Genomic DNA, 15,413 nt, shown 5'->3' with positions numbered 1-15,413 from the left:
AGATCCAGTCTGTTTGACATTCAATGAAATGAATTCAATGTGTTTATTTCAAAATATTCACTTAAGGCATTTGAGACACTGCATAACAGACAAAAAACAGACACTTGGGGGGGGGGGGGATGTCGGCACTAATCAATTTTCCATTGTGTCATGGCAAGTTGGCAACCTGAAAAATATCTCACTTGCATATTATAGTAATTCATAAAGAGCGTAAACTTAAATCAGTCCCTAATATTTTTCCCATGGGAACTAAATGACACGTCACACATTCAAATTGATTAAAAAAAAAAGACATTTCTAGCAATGTATTACAGCCACATTAGAAAAATAAAACATCACACACGCACATGCTTACTAATAGTGTGATCCTTTTCAAGTAAAAAACACGAGAACGGGCTAATTTCACAGTCGACAGTAAAGAATAAATCGACAGGAACGTGACCAGAAAGACCCAGAATGATTTGAAATGATAAAATGAATTATTTGTAGAAAGTACAAGTTTGAGGGGAAATAAATCTTTTGAACAACATGCTCGATTACAATTTGTAATAAGAAATGTCAACCAATGCTTGTCCCCCCCCCTTGCACAACTTAGTCTTAACCCTTTTTAAGTGTGTGTACGATTGTGCTTTTATTTTAACCATACAACCAAATAAAGACTGAAGAGGGCCTTTCAAAATGCTTGTGCATGCAATTTGTGTGTTTCAAATAGTCTTTATAATCTTCCCAATCACATAATCCTGAGGGGTTCGGCAAAAAAAAAAGACAATGCAGTTCATTACTTTAGTTAGGTTAGCACAACCTAATGACTCAATATAGTTCAGTAAGGGTAAAACAACTCCAGTATTATTAAATAGCACTCTGCTAATAGTACATACATTAGCAAATGAATGTGAAGGCATGCCATTACCAGAGCCCCAATGCAAACAAAGCACAATATTGGCCCTTACAAGGACCCATCTTTACTTAAAGCTGCACTGTGTAGCCCAGTTAAAATGAGTCGGGTAAATGTGATCATTTAAGCTCAGTCATTAGATTTTTTGGCACAAAACTAAAAGATTTGAGCTAAACTTTTTGAGACCAACAACTTTAAAAGAAAAATAAGCAAATCCCCCTTATAAAAAACAAACAAACGTATATATACACACTACACAGTGCAGCTCAACAGTTCAGGCAGAAATGTGCACGTGTGTATTGAGGGAGTATTCTGTAATGGTGTCCGTCCTCGCAGGAATCACCAGATGTGCGTTGTAATATGAGAGGGGGCTGTTGTAACGTACAGAATGAGACAGTCAAAGGGCTTCCACGGTAGACGACGTCCATTTCTCCCGACCGCAAAAGCAGAGTAGAAAAACAAAATCCACTTAAACCGAAATATTCAGAACAAATTGTGCGAGATTCTACAAATAAAACAGTTAGCAGCCTCTGAAGACATCCGACAACACGAAAAGTCTGACACACACGGAAACGATATAAAGGCTCTGTGAAAAAAAAAAAAAAAAAAGTTGCTGGTAGCTTAGTTTTGCTGAGTTATATATATTTTTTTATACAATCTCAAGTTTGTAGCAGGAGTGTAGTGTCTGACCTCCCTCCCTGGACATGTACTGCATATCAACGCCCGTTTCTTTTCTGTGAGTCGGAGCGCCGACTCCCATCCCTTTCCTCGCCTCCGCCCCTTCGTCGTTGCCGGTCATTGGAACTTTGACCCATCCGTCTGTGGCCAGGCCGTGTTTCTTCTGATGCCGCTTGTAATTGTCCCAGTGGCCGGTCGTGTAGCCGCACTCCTGACACTTGTACGGCTTCTCCCCGGTGTGCCGGAGCATGTGGCGCTTGAGGTTCATGCTCTGGTTGCAGCTGTAACTGCACACGGCACACTGGAAGGGCTTTGCCCCCGAGTGCACCCGCTGGTGGCGCTTCAGGTTGGCGAGGTTCCCGCAGGCGTAGTCGCACAAATGGCACTTGTAAGGTTTCTCGCCCGTGTGCACCCTGTGGTGGCGCTTGAGGTTGTCGAAGTGCGCTGAGGCGTAGTCGCACTGTGGGCACTTGTAGGGTTTCTCGCCGCTGTGAGTCTTCATGTGGCGCGCCAAGTGGTTCGGGTAGTGTGTGAGGAAAGGGCAGGCGGAACAGGTGTACACCTTGTCGCTGCGCTCGCCGGGGCTGTTGGGAGACGACGACGAGTCTTTAGTCAGCATCTCCAGGGTGCACTTGGCACAAATCTGGGCCGAGGAGCCGTCCTCGTCCTCCAGCACGATGCCGCACAACCGGCAGGTGAAGGGGAAAAGGGAAGAGGGGAGGGCGGCGCCGTCCGCTGCGCCCCCTCTGGTCGCCCTGCTGCTGCCGCCGTCTGCGGTGTTCAGCTGCGGTGGAGGCTGGTGGCCAGCAGCTGGGTTAGAGGCTGGTATGGGGGGTGGTGATGCCCCCTTTAAGCCATCGAAGGCTGACAGGTAGTCATTGTTCTGGGCTCCCAAACTCAGATTTGAAGTCGGCCTTGCAACTTCTGAAACTTGAAAAAAAAGACGACTGAGTTATTAGATACTAAATGACAAATGATAACATAAAAATAGTTATGAATATGATGAAATAATGAATGAAGGACATGATACATACCCTTGGCTGAAGTACAAGAGACTTCTTCATTGGGTCTTTGCCCAGTCAGGTGCCTCTTCAGGCTGTTTGGGCCACCGGTGGGTCGCGGCGGGACGTCCTGTCGCAGCCCCGCAGAGGGCACGTGCATGCGCTGATGCCTCTTGAGGTTGCCGAGGGAGCTGCAGGCAAACGAGCAGATGTCACACTTGTACGGTTTTTCCCCGGTGTGAATGCGCAGGTGTCTCTGCAGGTTCACCAGCTGGGCCGAGGCGTAAGTGCACAAGGGGCAGTTGAAGGGCTTCTCCCCGTTGTGCGTCTTCATGTGGCGCTTCACGTGGTTGGCGTAACGCGACGAGAAGCCACAGAGGTGGCACGAGTGCAGTTTGGCCAATTTGTCCTCAACTGTCAGCCCTTTGTCACCCATCCCGTTCCCCAACTCGTCGCCGTCCAGCTGCAAATGGGCAGCCGCGCGCATCCCGGCGAGGCTTCCGAAAGGGGAGCAGAAGTCCGTGCTTTTGGCCTCCCGGGAGGCTTTGCAGCACCTAAGGCAGTACGGACCGACCAGGTCTATGCCCGGCCCCAGAGGTTCGTCGCGGAGCTGTCCGCAGCCCCTGCAGGACAGGTAAGGAGGGAAAGTGGGCTCGGACTGGGCGGCGCCGCCCTCGTCTTCCCTCCCGGTGTCGTTTGTGCTGTGCGAGTTGTCTGTTTCACTCTCCATGCTGAGCTGGCTGTAGGCGGGGCTCTCCTCATCACCCAGAGGATACACAGAGAAACCGATCTCAGCAGCTACTTCTGAACAGGGAAGACAAACAGAGGAACATGTTTATAGACACTGCACATGTTTTCAGAACAAAGACTTTCCCCCAAAATCACTCTAAATGTCGTTACAGACTTTAACAAACAAGAACACATATCTATACTGCTATTTATTCAATCTGCAATATTTCCCACCACGGTTTACAACAGTAACTGTCCTGAATCCATCTAGAATGGCATATTTTGTATTATACTGTATACAGCGCTTATTCAGGTAATGTCATTGAGATCAAGATGTTTTTGAAAGTACAGCACAATACATACAGAGACACACAGAAGCAGAGACAATCACACACGCCTCCATTACTATACAGTGAGAGTATTTGTATTGTTCCTCTAAATCGAACAGGACTATAACTATTGCAGGTGTTGAGATCAAATGTTAGCAAATCCAAAATATCTTGTTTGTAATGTGTATAATTGTTGAACTCACTACATTTACATGTGATTACAACATGTTTTACGTTTACACTGTTAGTATACAAATAAGTGACACATTTTATTTTACTGAGTTCAGGTCAGACTGACACCTGAAGGCAAACATCCAGCTCACACTGCATCTCTGAACGAATCTCACTGAACGACTTCAAACGCGAGTAAAGAGAACGCCCCTCTGTTTCCATCACGGTGAGTAAGAGGACTTCAGTGCAGACAGAATCTGTCTCCACAGCGGAAAAAAGGAACATTTCATACTCACGGCGCTAAAGTCAACTGGGTTTGTGCTGTTTCGTGCAATCTGAGGTTTTCAGGCAATAAAAAGAAAAGAAAAAAAGGAGACTTTTCACAGAGGATAGGAAGAAAAGCTTCAGGACAGAACTCTCCGGGCTTCAGTGTCTTCTTTCCGAAAGTGAACGAGGAGCCAGAAGAAGAAGAAGAAGAAGAACAACCCTCCTCCACGGACGCCGAGGCAAAAGTGTGAGGAAGGCGAGAGTCTGCTGCCCTTTTATCTGCCCCATGGAAACCCCTCGTGGATGATTACCGAGCCTAATGGTAATGATGATGACTATAATGGTGAGGCTGCTGCGGCTGATGATAATGATGATGAGGGTGGATGATGATGATGATGATGATGAGGGTAGATGATGATGATGATGATGATGATGACGAGGGTAGATGTAGATGATGATGATGATGAGGGGGAAATGGCAGTGGGAGCAGAGGCAGCAGATGATGATGATGATGATGATGATGATGAATAAATGCCCTCTTATAATGGTGTCCTTGATGGTAATGGTCCTGTTTTTATGACCCTTGTATAATAATGGAATGGTGTCTCAGCTCCTTTCTCTACTTTTCCATTTTTCAGATCATTCTCTCTGACAAAGAGGCATGCTGGGAAAAATGAGCTGCTCGTTCCATTTCTCTGACGGTGGCACAGAAGGAGCTACGCTGACAAACTAGCTGTAAAAACCTCCGAGTCCTCTTTGTGGAGCGGGTACTTTACAAATGAAGCCGCCACTTCCTTTAGAGGTACGACGATTCATTACATGTTTTTCTTACAAACGGCAGGAAGTTAAAATGTGGGCTTTGACGAAACAGAAGACCTTTAGAAAATATACTAATAGAAACACGAACTAATAGAAACACGAACTAATAGAAACACGAACATGCAACTGGAAACAGTTCAGACACTATGAGAGAAAAATGTGGCTGACAGATAGAATTGACCTACTTACGAACAGACTCAGTGTAAAGACAGACGAGCTGACATCAACGGCACGTAACACCTTTTCAAAAAAAATGTTCTGCAACAACTCTTTTAATGTATTTACATTCTGTAACTATAGAGGAGTTTTCATTGTTAAGATTAAAATTGCCTACTTTCACAGGTGGGATTACCAGGAAATTATGCAGCGGGTCATTTTGCCTCACTGTATCAGAGCTGTCATGAGCGATACTGTCCGAGTTCCACTCAGAGGTGGTCTGCTATCGTTGCGGAGTAAAATTGGGCTGTGGAAATGGCACGTTTCCTTTTAATATTAATTTAGAGGGAATATGGCTCATGAGGTTTTCTTTTTTTTTATTCCACATCAGAATGTCCGGATATTGTCGGTGACACTGTAAGGTGGTCTGCAATTACTCTGAAGTGAAACTGGTCTGTAGGAAACAGGACATTTTCTTTCAATTCTAATCTGAATCTAGAGGGAACAGAACTAATGCTACATTTTAGGAGGCTTTCATTTTGAAATGACATATCAGCATGTCCTGACACGGTCTTGAGTTACACGCTGAGGTGGTCTTTCATTCTGAAGAGAAACAGGACGATTCCTTTCAACATCAATTTGAATTTAGAGGGAAAATACATCCGTGCATGAAGTCTAAATGATTTGCCATTGTTCACGTTGTGTAATGAACAATGTCCGATTAGGGGTATTGCGTAAGTATACAACTGGAGAGTAACCTGAAATATACAGGTTGCTCTCCAGTTGTATATTACTGACAAAGCAGCGGCTCAAGCACTTTGCTGTTTCCACTGTAACGTTGACCACGAACTGAAATCTTGAGGATTATAACATTTAATGCTTCATTGTTTTCTTTAAAAAATGGTTTACAAACCTGAGAATTTGTCCAGGCCTAGAATCTTGTGGTCATGATCGGGATCACCAAACTCAAGGTCTTGTCCTAGAAGGAAGTCCGTGTCTAAGGTGAGGTTTCCAGGAGCTTCAACGGCTACTCCATCTTCAGAATCCACTACGGTCACAGAAAAGAGCAAATCAACAACATTTGATGACTACCAGCATTTCACTCAGGGGGGCAGTTTTAAATCAACAAGCGCTTAAAAAGGCACATAAAGCAGAAAGCAACATTTCAGAGAAACTCCACGGCCCAGTGTCAAATACAATCGTAGGCGGCCCGATTAGGGCTCGACATTAAATGTGCGCCCGGGGCAAGAAAACTTTAATCGGGTGACCAGATGAGAATGGGTGAAATTTGGGACAGGGGGAGTTCTGGGCTTGCATTTGCAGCCACACTCCTCCCACTACCTGCTGTTTGACTGGTCACCAGGTCCTGGGACACCGGGCTCCATGCGGTTGTTAAACTATTCGGGGCACAACTGTACATGGCTATAGAATTAAAGTTGAGTAAAGCATACAAATACGGGGTGTATTTAAAAGCAATCGGCCATGTAATCAGTAATTTGTCTGCATGTCTGCTGGTAACAATCCTCTCAGTGACACTACAAGGTTATCTGTTTAATATATACAGGCTTACTTCCCTACAGTGTACAAACAGCATCTTATGCTGGCAGTTGACAGATGGAGCCCCTTTACTGCAGTTACAGCTAATGATGCCTGAAAATCCTAACCTGGTCTCTCAAAGCCTGATGGAATCCACACAGATATCGCACAGCTGGCACTGATCAGCAGCCCAATTCAAGGGCATCGAGCTCATCAGCACTGCTGAGCAAATCCTACAGAAACAGCATCATGCTGCCATCTAGTGGCCGTTTTTGGGTGTTTGACATGATGGCGATAATACATCAGGTGGGACGGTTGTCAAAACCACATCAAATCTAATTAGATAATAGACGGCTATTAAATAGGCGTACATATAAACTACCTTACTAGTATGTGCTGGTCAAGGGAAGCCTTACTAAAGCAAACCCTTTGTGTTATTACTGCATGACAATAACATTATTTTTGCTATTTTCTTTAAGAACATACCTAACAATAATAAGCAATGAGTAACTGAGGATCTGATCTCTTAACGCGTCTGTACATTTCCAACTTCATGAATTTCAGGCGTAACTTGCAGTATGCACATTTTCCAAAAAATGATGTGAATGTATGCAGAATGTGAAACATTTCAAGTACTCAAACAGCAACGCCTGGTGTCCAGATGTGAGCAGAGAAAGAGGACACACGCTGTAAACGACCAGGCCAACATTCACAGGGATTTAATCGGAGACCTAAATGTGAAGCCACAGTTACTGTATGTTGTTTAAAATAAAATAAAAAGATGTCAAGACAATTTCTGAAGCTCTTTGCTATGCAATCAACTTGTCAACGTGAAAAAAGGATCTTTGAATACCTACACTTGACTGGCTGTGGATTCTGTTGTTTTTTTCTTGGCATCTTCCAGACAGCCGCTCTCTTTTTTGCAACGTCTTCTTGCAGACTTCCAAAACCATCAGCTCATTGTCATCCGTTTGAAAGGTGTTCTTCAGTATATCTATAGATGAAAGACAAAATCAATTAGTTGTTGTTATTTTTGTGGATGAATAGTGTATTTGTATTGGTCTAGAAAATGTAAGTTTACCCGCTCATTTAAATTCAAGCCCAACATCATTTCCTAATGCGTAAGGTGACATTTTCAAATTGCCTGTTTTATCTTTCCAACAGTCCTAAACTCACACAAATATCACAAAAGAATAAGAAAACCAGCAAATGTTCACATTTGACAAGTTGGACCCGTGAATTTGTGTCATTTTTGCTTAAAAATAATAATAATAATTTGAATTGTTAATTAATATGCATTTTCTATTGAGCAAAACCTGATAAATTAAAAATCGTTTCAGCTCCAAAATGTACCGACAAATACAATAACACACATTTCAGCTGCAAAGCTTAATAGTTAAAAACTGAATTGGATGAAGTATGTAGTGAAGAGTGATGGTGTCATCAAAACAAATGCACATACAGAGTACATACGGAATAAATACAGACTATTAAACAACATTAGTCATTTCACAGTAACATATGTGGATTACCCAGCTCGTTCACGTCAGTTAAGCCCCCTGCTTAAAATAAAACAAATATAAAACTGTCACTAATTCAGTGCCATGAGTCTTACTGCAGTGTATCTAGCCATCATTCTTCAGCATATCTATTGTGTCCCAATGAAGCCGGTTGGAGGACATTACACACAGTGCAGTTGATAAACTAACATCACAGGAAACAGATGCTATACGAGTGTATTTCCTGCACTTACACTGCAAACAAACACAGAATCCACCTTTAAGTGGCTAGTTATCGGGCTACTTTACCAAAATGGCTAACACGTTAGCTCTGGTGCTGCAGTCGCAGACAGAAGAGCAATCAAGCGAATCAGCTAGCAATTTAAAACTGAAAGATGTCTTCATGTAGCATGCAGCTAACAGATGTGGTGCCTGTACAACATGAAATGTTAGCATTATTTGGGAGAAACTGACGGTTTGCAACCTAACGAGTGGCTGAACAAAACGCGTCCTCATCAGCACGTAGTCATGATTGACAAGTGCCTTCTTCAGTCAATAGTAGCCGTGGCTTAACACGTTAACCTATTGCTAAATTAGCCGAGCAGCGAATGTCAACTTCACTAGTTAGCTATCAAGCTAACTTACCTAAAAAACGTAAATATTCCTGTGGATTGAGATGCTCGTTATCGTCGGAATACACGCCATTAGGTGCGGAAGGTTTTCCCTCAATTGTACAACGTCTGGAGATCCGCCATTTCTTCATGAGCTGCGGTGACAAAGAAAGGCAATTAATGGTATTTTTCATAACTTAATTGATTTTCTGATGCGCCTGTGCTCCAGCAGCAGCAGCAACAACAAGAGGACTTCCGGCCTGCGTCCTTCAGAATAAAAGCGACATCTACACCAACGACAACGTAAAAGTTAAATTAAACAAAACATTTAACATATTGAATGAATACTTAACAGACGTTACGTTCATGTGATTTGGTAATTTAATGTGTATGTGTAAAAAGCAAAGAAAACATGTAAATCCAATGTTACACTGTATAATGAGGTGATTTTATGATTTGTTTTATGCATTTATTTTATTTATATTGGCATTAATGAGTTGTATGGCCTTGTAGTCACTGTGCTAAATGAGAACTCAAAATGCTTTCCATTTTCATCCAGACAATGTTCTACTCTACTAATAAAACGATATGTGGGTAGTGTCCCAATTCTGTCGTGCCTTTGCATTTAATCATTACTACTGATATCAAAATCACAGTATTTCAGAACCTTTTTTTTAAACGGTTTCAATTCGTTGCTTTTATCCTGAAGGTTAGGAGCGCACACCGGACGTGTTATTGTTGCTGGCGGGATATGTCTTGATTCCATTGTGTTGTATCCATCCCCTACTCTGTGGGATGGGTGTTTCCGTTTCCGAAAACAATTTCCGGTTGCTACCCCTAACTGAATCATTGGAGTTGTAGTTCGTATAGATATATGTATCAGTCCAACAAAAATACAATGCACTCATTTCACTAGTTGGAAAGGAAGTTGACTACCCCAGTAGGCATACTTCCAAAAACCAGTAGACAGCAGTCTACTCTGAGATTGTAACCTCATCACAATATGGCAAAACACAAAAAAAACATCCACTCCACAGTACATTGTAAAATTGTAGGAAGTGCAAAAATGCCTCAATTGTAGCAACATTGTCTCTTAACATGTCAAATGTGGGCAAAGATGCAAATGTTGCATCATGTATACATACATATATATATATATATTATTTCCATGGCCTCAGAAGGTGCATCAGGAGATCGCTAAACAATTGTTGGCTTTTAATTTACTGGAATTAATTTTATTAGATTTACAGAATATAAACTTTCACTATCGTGGACACTGGGTCTATATGATGTGCTTTTAATATGAAATGATCAGCAAAACATATCTGGTTGACTGGGACAAAATATAAAAAGAGATGACATGTGTGTGTATTTAGCACTGAAAACATGTGAGAACCACTGTGTGTTTTTTAATGAGACTGGGCATTTATGCAGAGGAGATCCTGGGACTCTGCGTCATCCCATTGGCTCATGTCACTGCAGTGTGCCTCCCCTCAGGCCGCCGCACAGCAAAGCTATCAGTCTACTGCTGCTGCACCAGGAGGGGGGGGGGGGAGAAAGGCTCTCCTCACCGTGAATATCGTCTCCTCGGCTCTCCCATGCACCGTATTCCGGACCGGAACCATCGCACCGAGCCTCTCTGCAGCTTTTGACGGCCAGATTATGTTTCGTGTGCAGCAGTGAGGAAGAGGAGACTGGGGAGGTTTCTGTGCTACTGTTTGGTCCTCAAGGGGAGGAGCCAGTTGTTGATTCTACGCTGCAAAGAGAAGGCGCCGCACTGAGAGGTAAGATACCGTTTACGTAATAGAAAATATTGTGTGTTTTATCTGCAGACTTTGGAACGCGCGTTTAGACCACTTAACATTCGCTAATCGCTCGTGTTTATGCGGGATATCTGGAGGTGGAGGTGAATGCGAATACGTAGCCTATTAAACATGCCACTCCCTGCAATAGCATACTGATGCCCTGGACAGACCCCTCTTTAAATGATTCAAATGGAAGTAGGAAAATGTGTTTATGATTTTCCTAAATACGCGTGGAGGTTATGCAAGGCTGCATTTGATCAGTATGCTATTATAAGAGGCTTCCTTTAGTTTACAATTGCATTCCCAATAAATGGCCTGTCCTTATATTATTGTTTTATTTGGTTGAATAACACTTCTCTTATTTAATCTGTGGAGTCAAAGCATATGGATTAGTGACAATACACTACAGACACACCACACCAATATACACTACTGTTTAATATCATGTAAAAATTGCAATCCCTTATATTGTGGTTATTTAACAACATAAAGTAACCTGCAGGCTGCCAGAGGTCACTAAGGCTCAGTGTTGCACGCCACATGGTGCAGAAACAACATTTTGGTCAGGGATGCCGCGAAGTGTGTGTGTGGGTAGGCTGAGGTCACTCTCATGCCTCTGAAACCCGCATTGCTGACGTGGGCTTGTGTCCAGTGAAGAGATATTTAATAGGGTGTATCATCAGGTTTCCCTCAGCTAAGGCAGAACTCAACATCAGACATCCTGTCTGATCAGTGATTGCATAGCAACAGCTTGTTAACAAGTGTCCTCGAAAAAACACACTCAAAACTGAGGAGATAACATGGTCGGGATGATATGGTTCATTCAAAGGACAAAATGAAAAAAAAAGGTGGCCCGTTTCGTGCCTGTTTGGCTTTTCAAAGGGGGAGAAATGCTTCAGGGCAGATGCTGGTTGTGTAATAATCCCATCTGTCATTGTGATTTTATCTGTCATCAACAGGAACAGTGCCACAATATACTCTATAACCCATAGACAGTCATTTATGAAATCAGAAAGGCTATAACAACCCGAGAATAACTTTCACATGCACAGGATTACAGTGCATTTTGTCCCGATTTTTTGCAGAAAATGATTAATTTGAGAACGTTAAAGTCATGACCTCCCATTTAAAATGTAACTTACATTAATTATGTTTGGATATTACATTCTCTTGTCACAAAGCCAACCATATAGGTCAAACGTTACAGTGATAGGGCATCACTCATTTAAAAGAGTAATTTCACCGTGTCATCACCTGTAGATGAATTAATGATTGTAATAAAAAATCAGTACAAGCTGCTGCATTTTCAACAGTGCCTTCGATATCCTTCATAAGTTATTTAAAGGGCTACTCCAGCTATTTAGTATTGCACTTGCATAAAGTTGGGGACTCCAAAGACAACGATAATACAAATAATGTTAAAAATCGGAGAAGCAGACCCAGAGATGTCCTACATTTCCCATAATGCTCCCAATATAATTTAATTTGATCTCCCCTGCCTGGTAAATGCTCATGTCTTTAGAACTCCATGCCTCCGGTTTGTAACACATGTTGAGCCAGATTGCTTTTTCTGTAAAAACTCTCCAAGCTCAAGCTGAGATAGCCCTGGTGACATCATCAGGGTTCAGCAGTTATTCATGTGTAAGATTGGTAAAATGCCCCTTTTTTAGAAGTTTTTACCTTTTATTACATTACATTAGAAATGTGTTTGAGTGTGTGCTGCGTTTGTTGTCGGATTAGAATATGTGTGAATCAGCATGTTTCACCATGTCAACAAGACTTCACCTTTGTACATTATGTAATGATGTCCGCGGGTGCTTTTGGCCAAGGGATCAGTTTCTTTTTGCTTGTTGGAAATAAATAAAAAATGAGGGTTTGCTGCTGTGAATAAAGAGTGAGACGTGTGGCCGAAGCTTTTGTTAATGTGAGCTATAGCGTAGCTAGTAGTACACGGAATAAGTGTTGGTCTTGTTGTAAAGTGCTTCAGCAGGTCACAAGGTCAAACAGCCATCTTCTGGAAGTCCTCTTGAGTTAGACAGTAGAGATCCACATCCTGGAGACACACCTCTCCTCACTGTCCTCACACTGTGGAGACATGATGTGTGTGTTCAGTAAGTCCATAAGGTTATATGTAAATTAAACAAATGATATGACTAAGTATATTTTATAAAACAGTCTGTTGTACAGTATACAGCCCAACAGTAAAACTGCACAGAAAGGTACTAAGAGGATTGATTTTTCAGGACTAGAGTGGGTTATTTCTTTATCTTAATTCCCATGGGATTGAATTCAACATAACTGATTCGTACCCTTCTCCAGTGGTGTGGCTGCTAAACTCTCAGAGATTTTATTACTGTGTGCTCTGGCACTGAAAGAAAGTTCGAAGGACAGATTTTGAATTTGTCCTTTAATTCTCCGTAATCCCCTGAGACGCCTTAAGAATTTGAATTCTTGCTAAGGCCGTGTTTCCGGAGCGCCGGCGTCCTATAGCGTAAAGAGGGTAGGTCAAATCTTTAAGTGTGTCTTTGGCCTCGGGAGCATTTTTTCGGTATACTGTATACACACACACACACACACACACACACACACTTATTCAAGAAAAAAGTCATTAAGCTGTTTACTCGTGTTGTTAACTATGTTCCCCTGAGACTTCTGAGGGATGACATTAAATACAGCAGGACTCTTATTTCCCCCTTAATCTTCCCCCCCCCCCCTTGTCATTGCACATATACAGAGAGAGGTCATAAAGTTTGTTCAACATAATAATAAAAAAAAAAAAAAAATCTTCCTGTTATTCGTAAGATATAAGAAGATGTTTCATTATTCATTATAGAAATTGACACCAGGAGGTTTTCGGACTTCTTCTGTCATTTCCATCTCTGTATCCACATAATTCAAATGTGCTTGTGTGTTGGTGTGTGCGGATGTGTGTGTGTGTGTGTGTTAGTGGTCTTTGTTTCTGCAGTTTCTGATGGATGCATGATCTGATTCAAGATGATGATGATGATCCATAACAATGCGAGGATTCAATGACAAATGGAGTGAAAGAACATATTCTGTGATAATTGGAATGTTTGCTCGGATAAAAAAAAAAATTAAAAGAAAAAGTTCTACCCAGGTAGCCAGAGGTCCTTTGCCCAGCGTTCGCCTTACTTCGGCACACTTAGTTGGATGTCCAGATCGATCCAAGTCTGAGTCACTAAATCCTTGTAGAATCTGGCAGCCATGTATGGACCAGAGCAAGCTCATATTTGGTCCTTTGGTGCCAACACTCAGCAAAGTTAGCCAACACTTAACCGTGAAATACAATGTTTGTAGAATGTCATGTAGAAATGTCATTGTTTCATCTGAAAATGAATTGATTCCCTACATTTATGTGTGAACGTTCAGTACAAAGTCCCCCATTGTTCGTATTTCTGTGTATGGCAATGTTATCCTTTAGTTTCGAAGATATTTTACTTCTCGTTGATATAATGTTCTGTCCGATCTGATTTCATATGAACAGTCTGTACGAAGTCACTGTCTGCCCGTGGCTTTATCGTTGCTCAGCTATGTAAGAGCATGAAGTTTGTGCGAAACAAACATTTCTGACACTAAATTCTATGTGTGCATGTGTCTACTCCTGCATGTATCCGTATGCCTGTGTGTGTGTTTGAGCGTGTGTATGTGAACGTGTAGATACACTGCAGAGACAGTGTGTGCATTGCATGCAAAATTGAGCTCTTTTGAAAGTGTTATGTGTGTGCTTGTGTTGTCTTCATAATTATCTCCATAAATAAACAGCAGCACAGGGATGTGTTCATCACAGAGGTCGGTGCTTTGGAACTTTTCTTGTAATAAGAAAGTTAGTCCCTGTGGAATATGGATGTTGAGGAAATTCAGGCTGGTGCACAACACAGTGGCTGGGAATCCGATGCAGAAAAGTTACGTTTGGTGAAAATGAAACATGAAATATGTAAAGCCTGCACACAAAGGTTTTTCATGAGAGAAATGAGTCTGTAACAGTTCTATCCTTCTAAATGTTGGAAAAAGTAAAGTAGACCTTTGAACAAACACCACTGAGCTGAATTTGTCAGCACAGGAAACCGTTTGTCGGAGTTGTACGGATACTGTAGCTGTGACTTTGATATTGTATCCTCCGTGTTGTCTGCCATGTGTGAAACGGAAAGCTTTGAATGTGTTAACGAACACCTCTTCTCTAGCCAGTTAATATTCCTTTAGTTGTCTGGAAGAGGACCAGGACTGAAAGATGTTTACTAGCGATTTGTTTCACCTCTAAAGATGTAGTATGTTATCTGGCACTCTTCCCCATTCGGTTGTCATCTTGACAATTAAAAAAAAAAAAAAAAAAAATCTGTTAACTTATTTGAGTATTTGGTTCATACATTTTAAAGAGAACATCCTTTCAAAGAGGATCTTAAAGTTGTGCGGCTTTTTTAGCAGATAATTAACAACAACAGCTGTTTGTCAATGTTCCGTGCATGTTCCGTGTTGTGGCGTATTGGCCAAATTGTATCAGCAAAATACAGAGATACAGTATTTCCAGCATGCGCTACAAGTGGAAAAATATCTTGCATTTAAAATATCAACAGTAATCATCAGTTTATGGTGCCAACTTTCTCAAAGGGCAAGAATGTCTGTTCTGTACTCTTAAATTACCATACTGTATATAATGATGTGCTGCTGCAAGAAGAGCCTGCTATTCATGGGGATTTGAACATATCCACAAGACTAGAATATAAATACTACTGCAACTCTGTCTCTATGCAAGAAGGCAGGTTAAGCACTGCAGTGTTACATAAATCCAGATTATTTGTGCATCCCTGTTAGAAGAATGATGAGGCATATAGCTCCTTTAGCCATGCATACCCTGACCCGAGCCATTCCAATTCATTTGATGTAAAGAAAAAAAAAAAA

At 41.8% G+C, this 15,413-nt stretch overlaps 1 protein-coding gene across 7 annotated transcripts; it reads right to left on the bottom strand.

Moving 5' to 3' along the window:
• Window positions 1-12: 12 nt before the first annotated feature.
• On the bottom strand, window positions 13-8,946 carry znf513a (zinc finger protein 513a). 7 transcript variants are annotated; one of them, XM_076084125.1, is made up of 5 exons: window positions 8,726-8,946; window positions 7,435-7,575; window positions 5,959-6,093; window positions 2,608-3,378; window positions 13-2,503 (listed from the first exon to the last, which is right to left on the bottom strand). In XM_076084125.1, exons 1-5 carry the CDS (start codon window positions 8,883-8,885, stop codon window positions 1,545-1,547), a joined length of 2,166 nt encoding a protein of 721 aa, XP_075940240.1. In that variant the 5' UTR covers window positions 8,886-8,946; the 3' UTR covers window positions 13-1,544. The 7 variants fall into 7 exon arrangements, with proteins under 7 accessions (XP_075940240.1, XP_075940241.1, XP_075940246.1 ...); XM_076084126.1 differs by having other exon boundaries at window positions 13-2,497; XM_076084131.1 differs by having other exon boundaries at window positions 7,439-7,575; window positions 8,726-8,866.
• Between the last annotated feature and the right edge of the window lie 6,467 nt (window positions 8,947-15,413).

Source organism: Anarhichas minor, unplaced genomic scaffold (assembly GCF_050575085.1).
Source record: "Anarhichas minor isolate MPS153535 unplaced genomic scaffold, ASM5057508v1 ptg000136l, whole genome shotgun sequence".
Lineage (NCBI taxonomy): Eukaryota > Metazoa > Chordata > Actinopteri > Perciformes > Anarhichadidae > Anarhichas > Anarhichas minor.
This window is presented reverse-complemented; position numbering and strand designations above follow the sequence as displayed.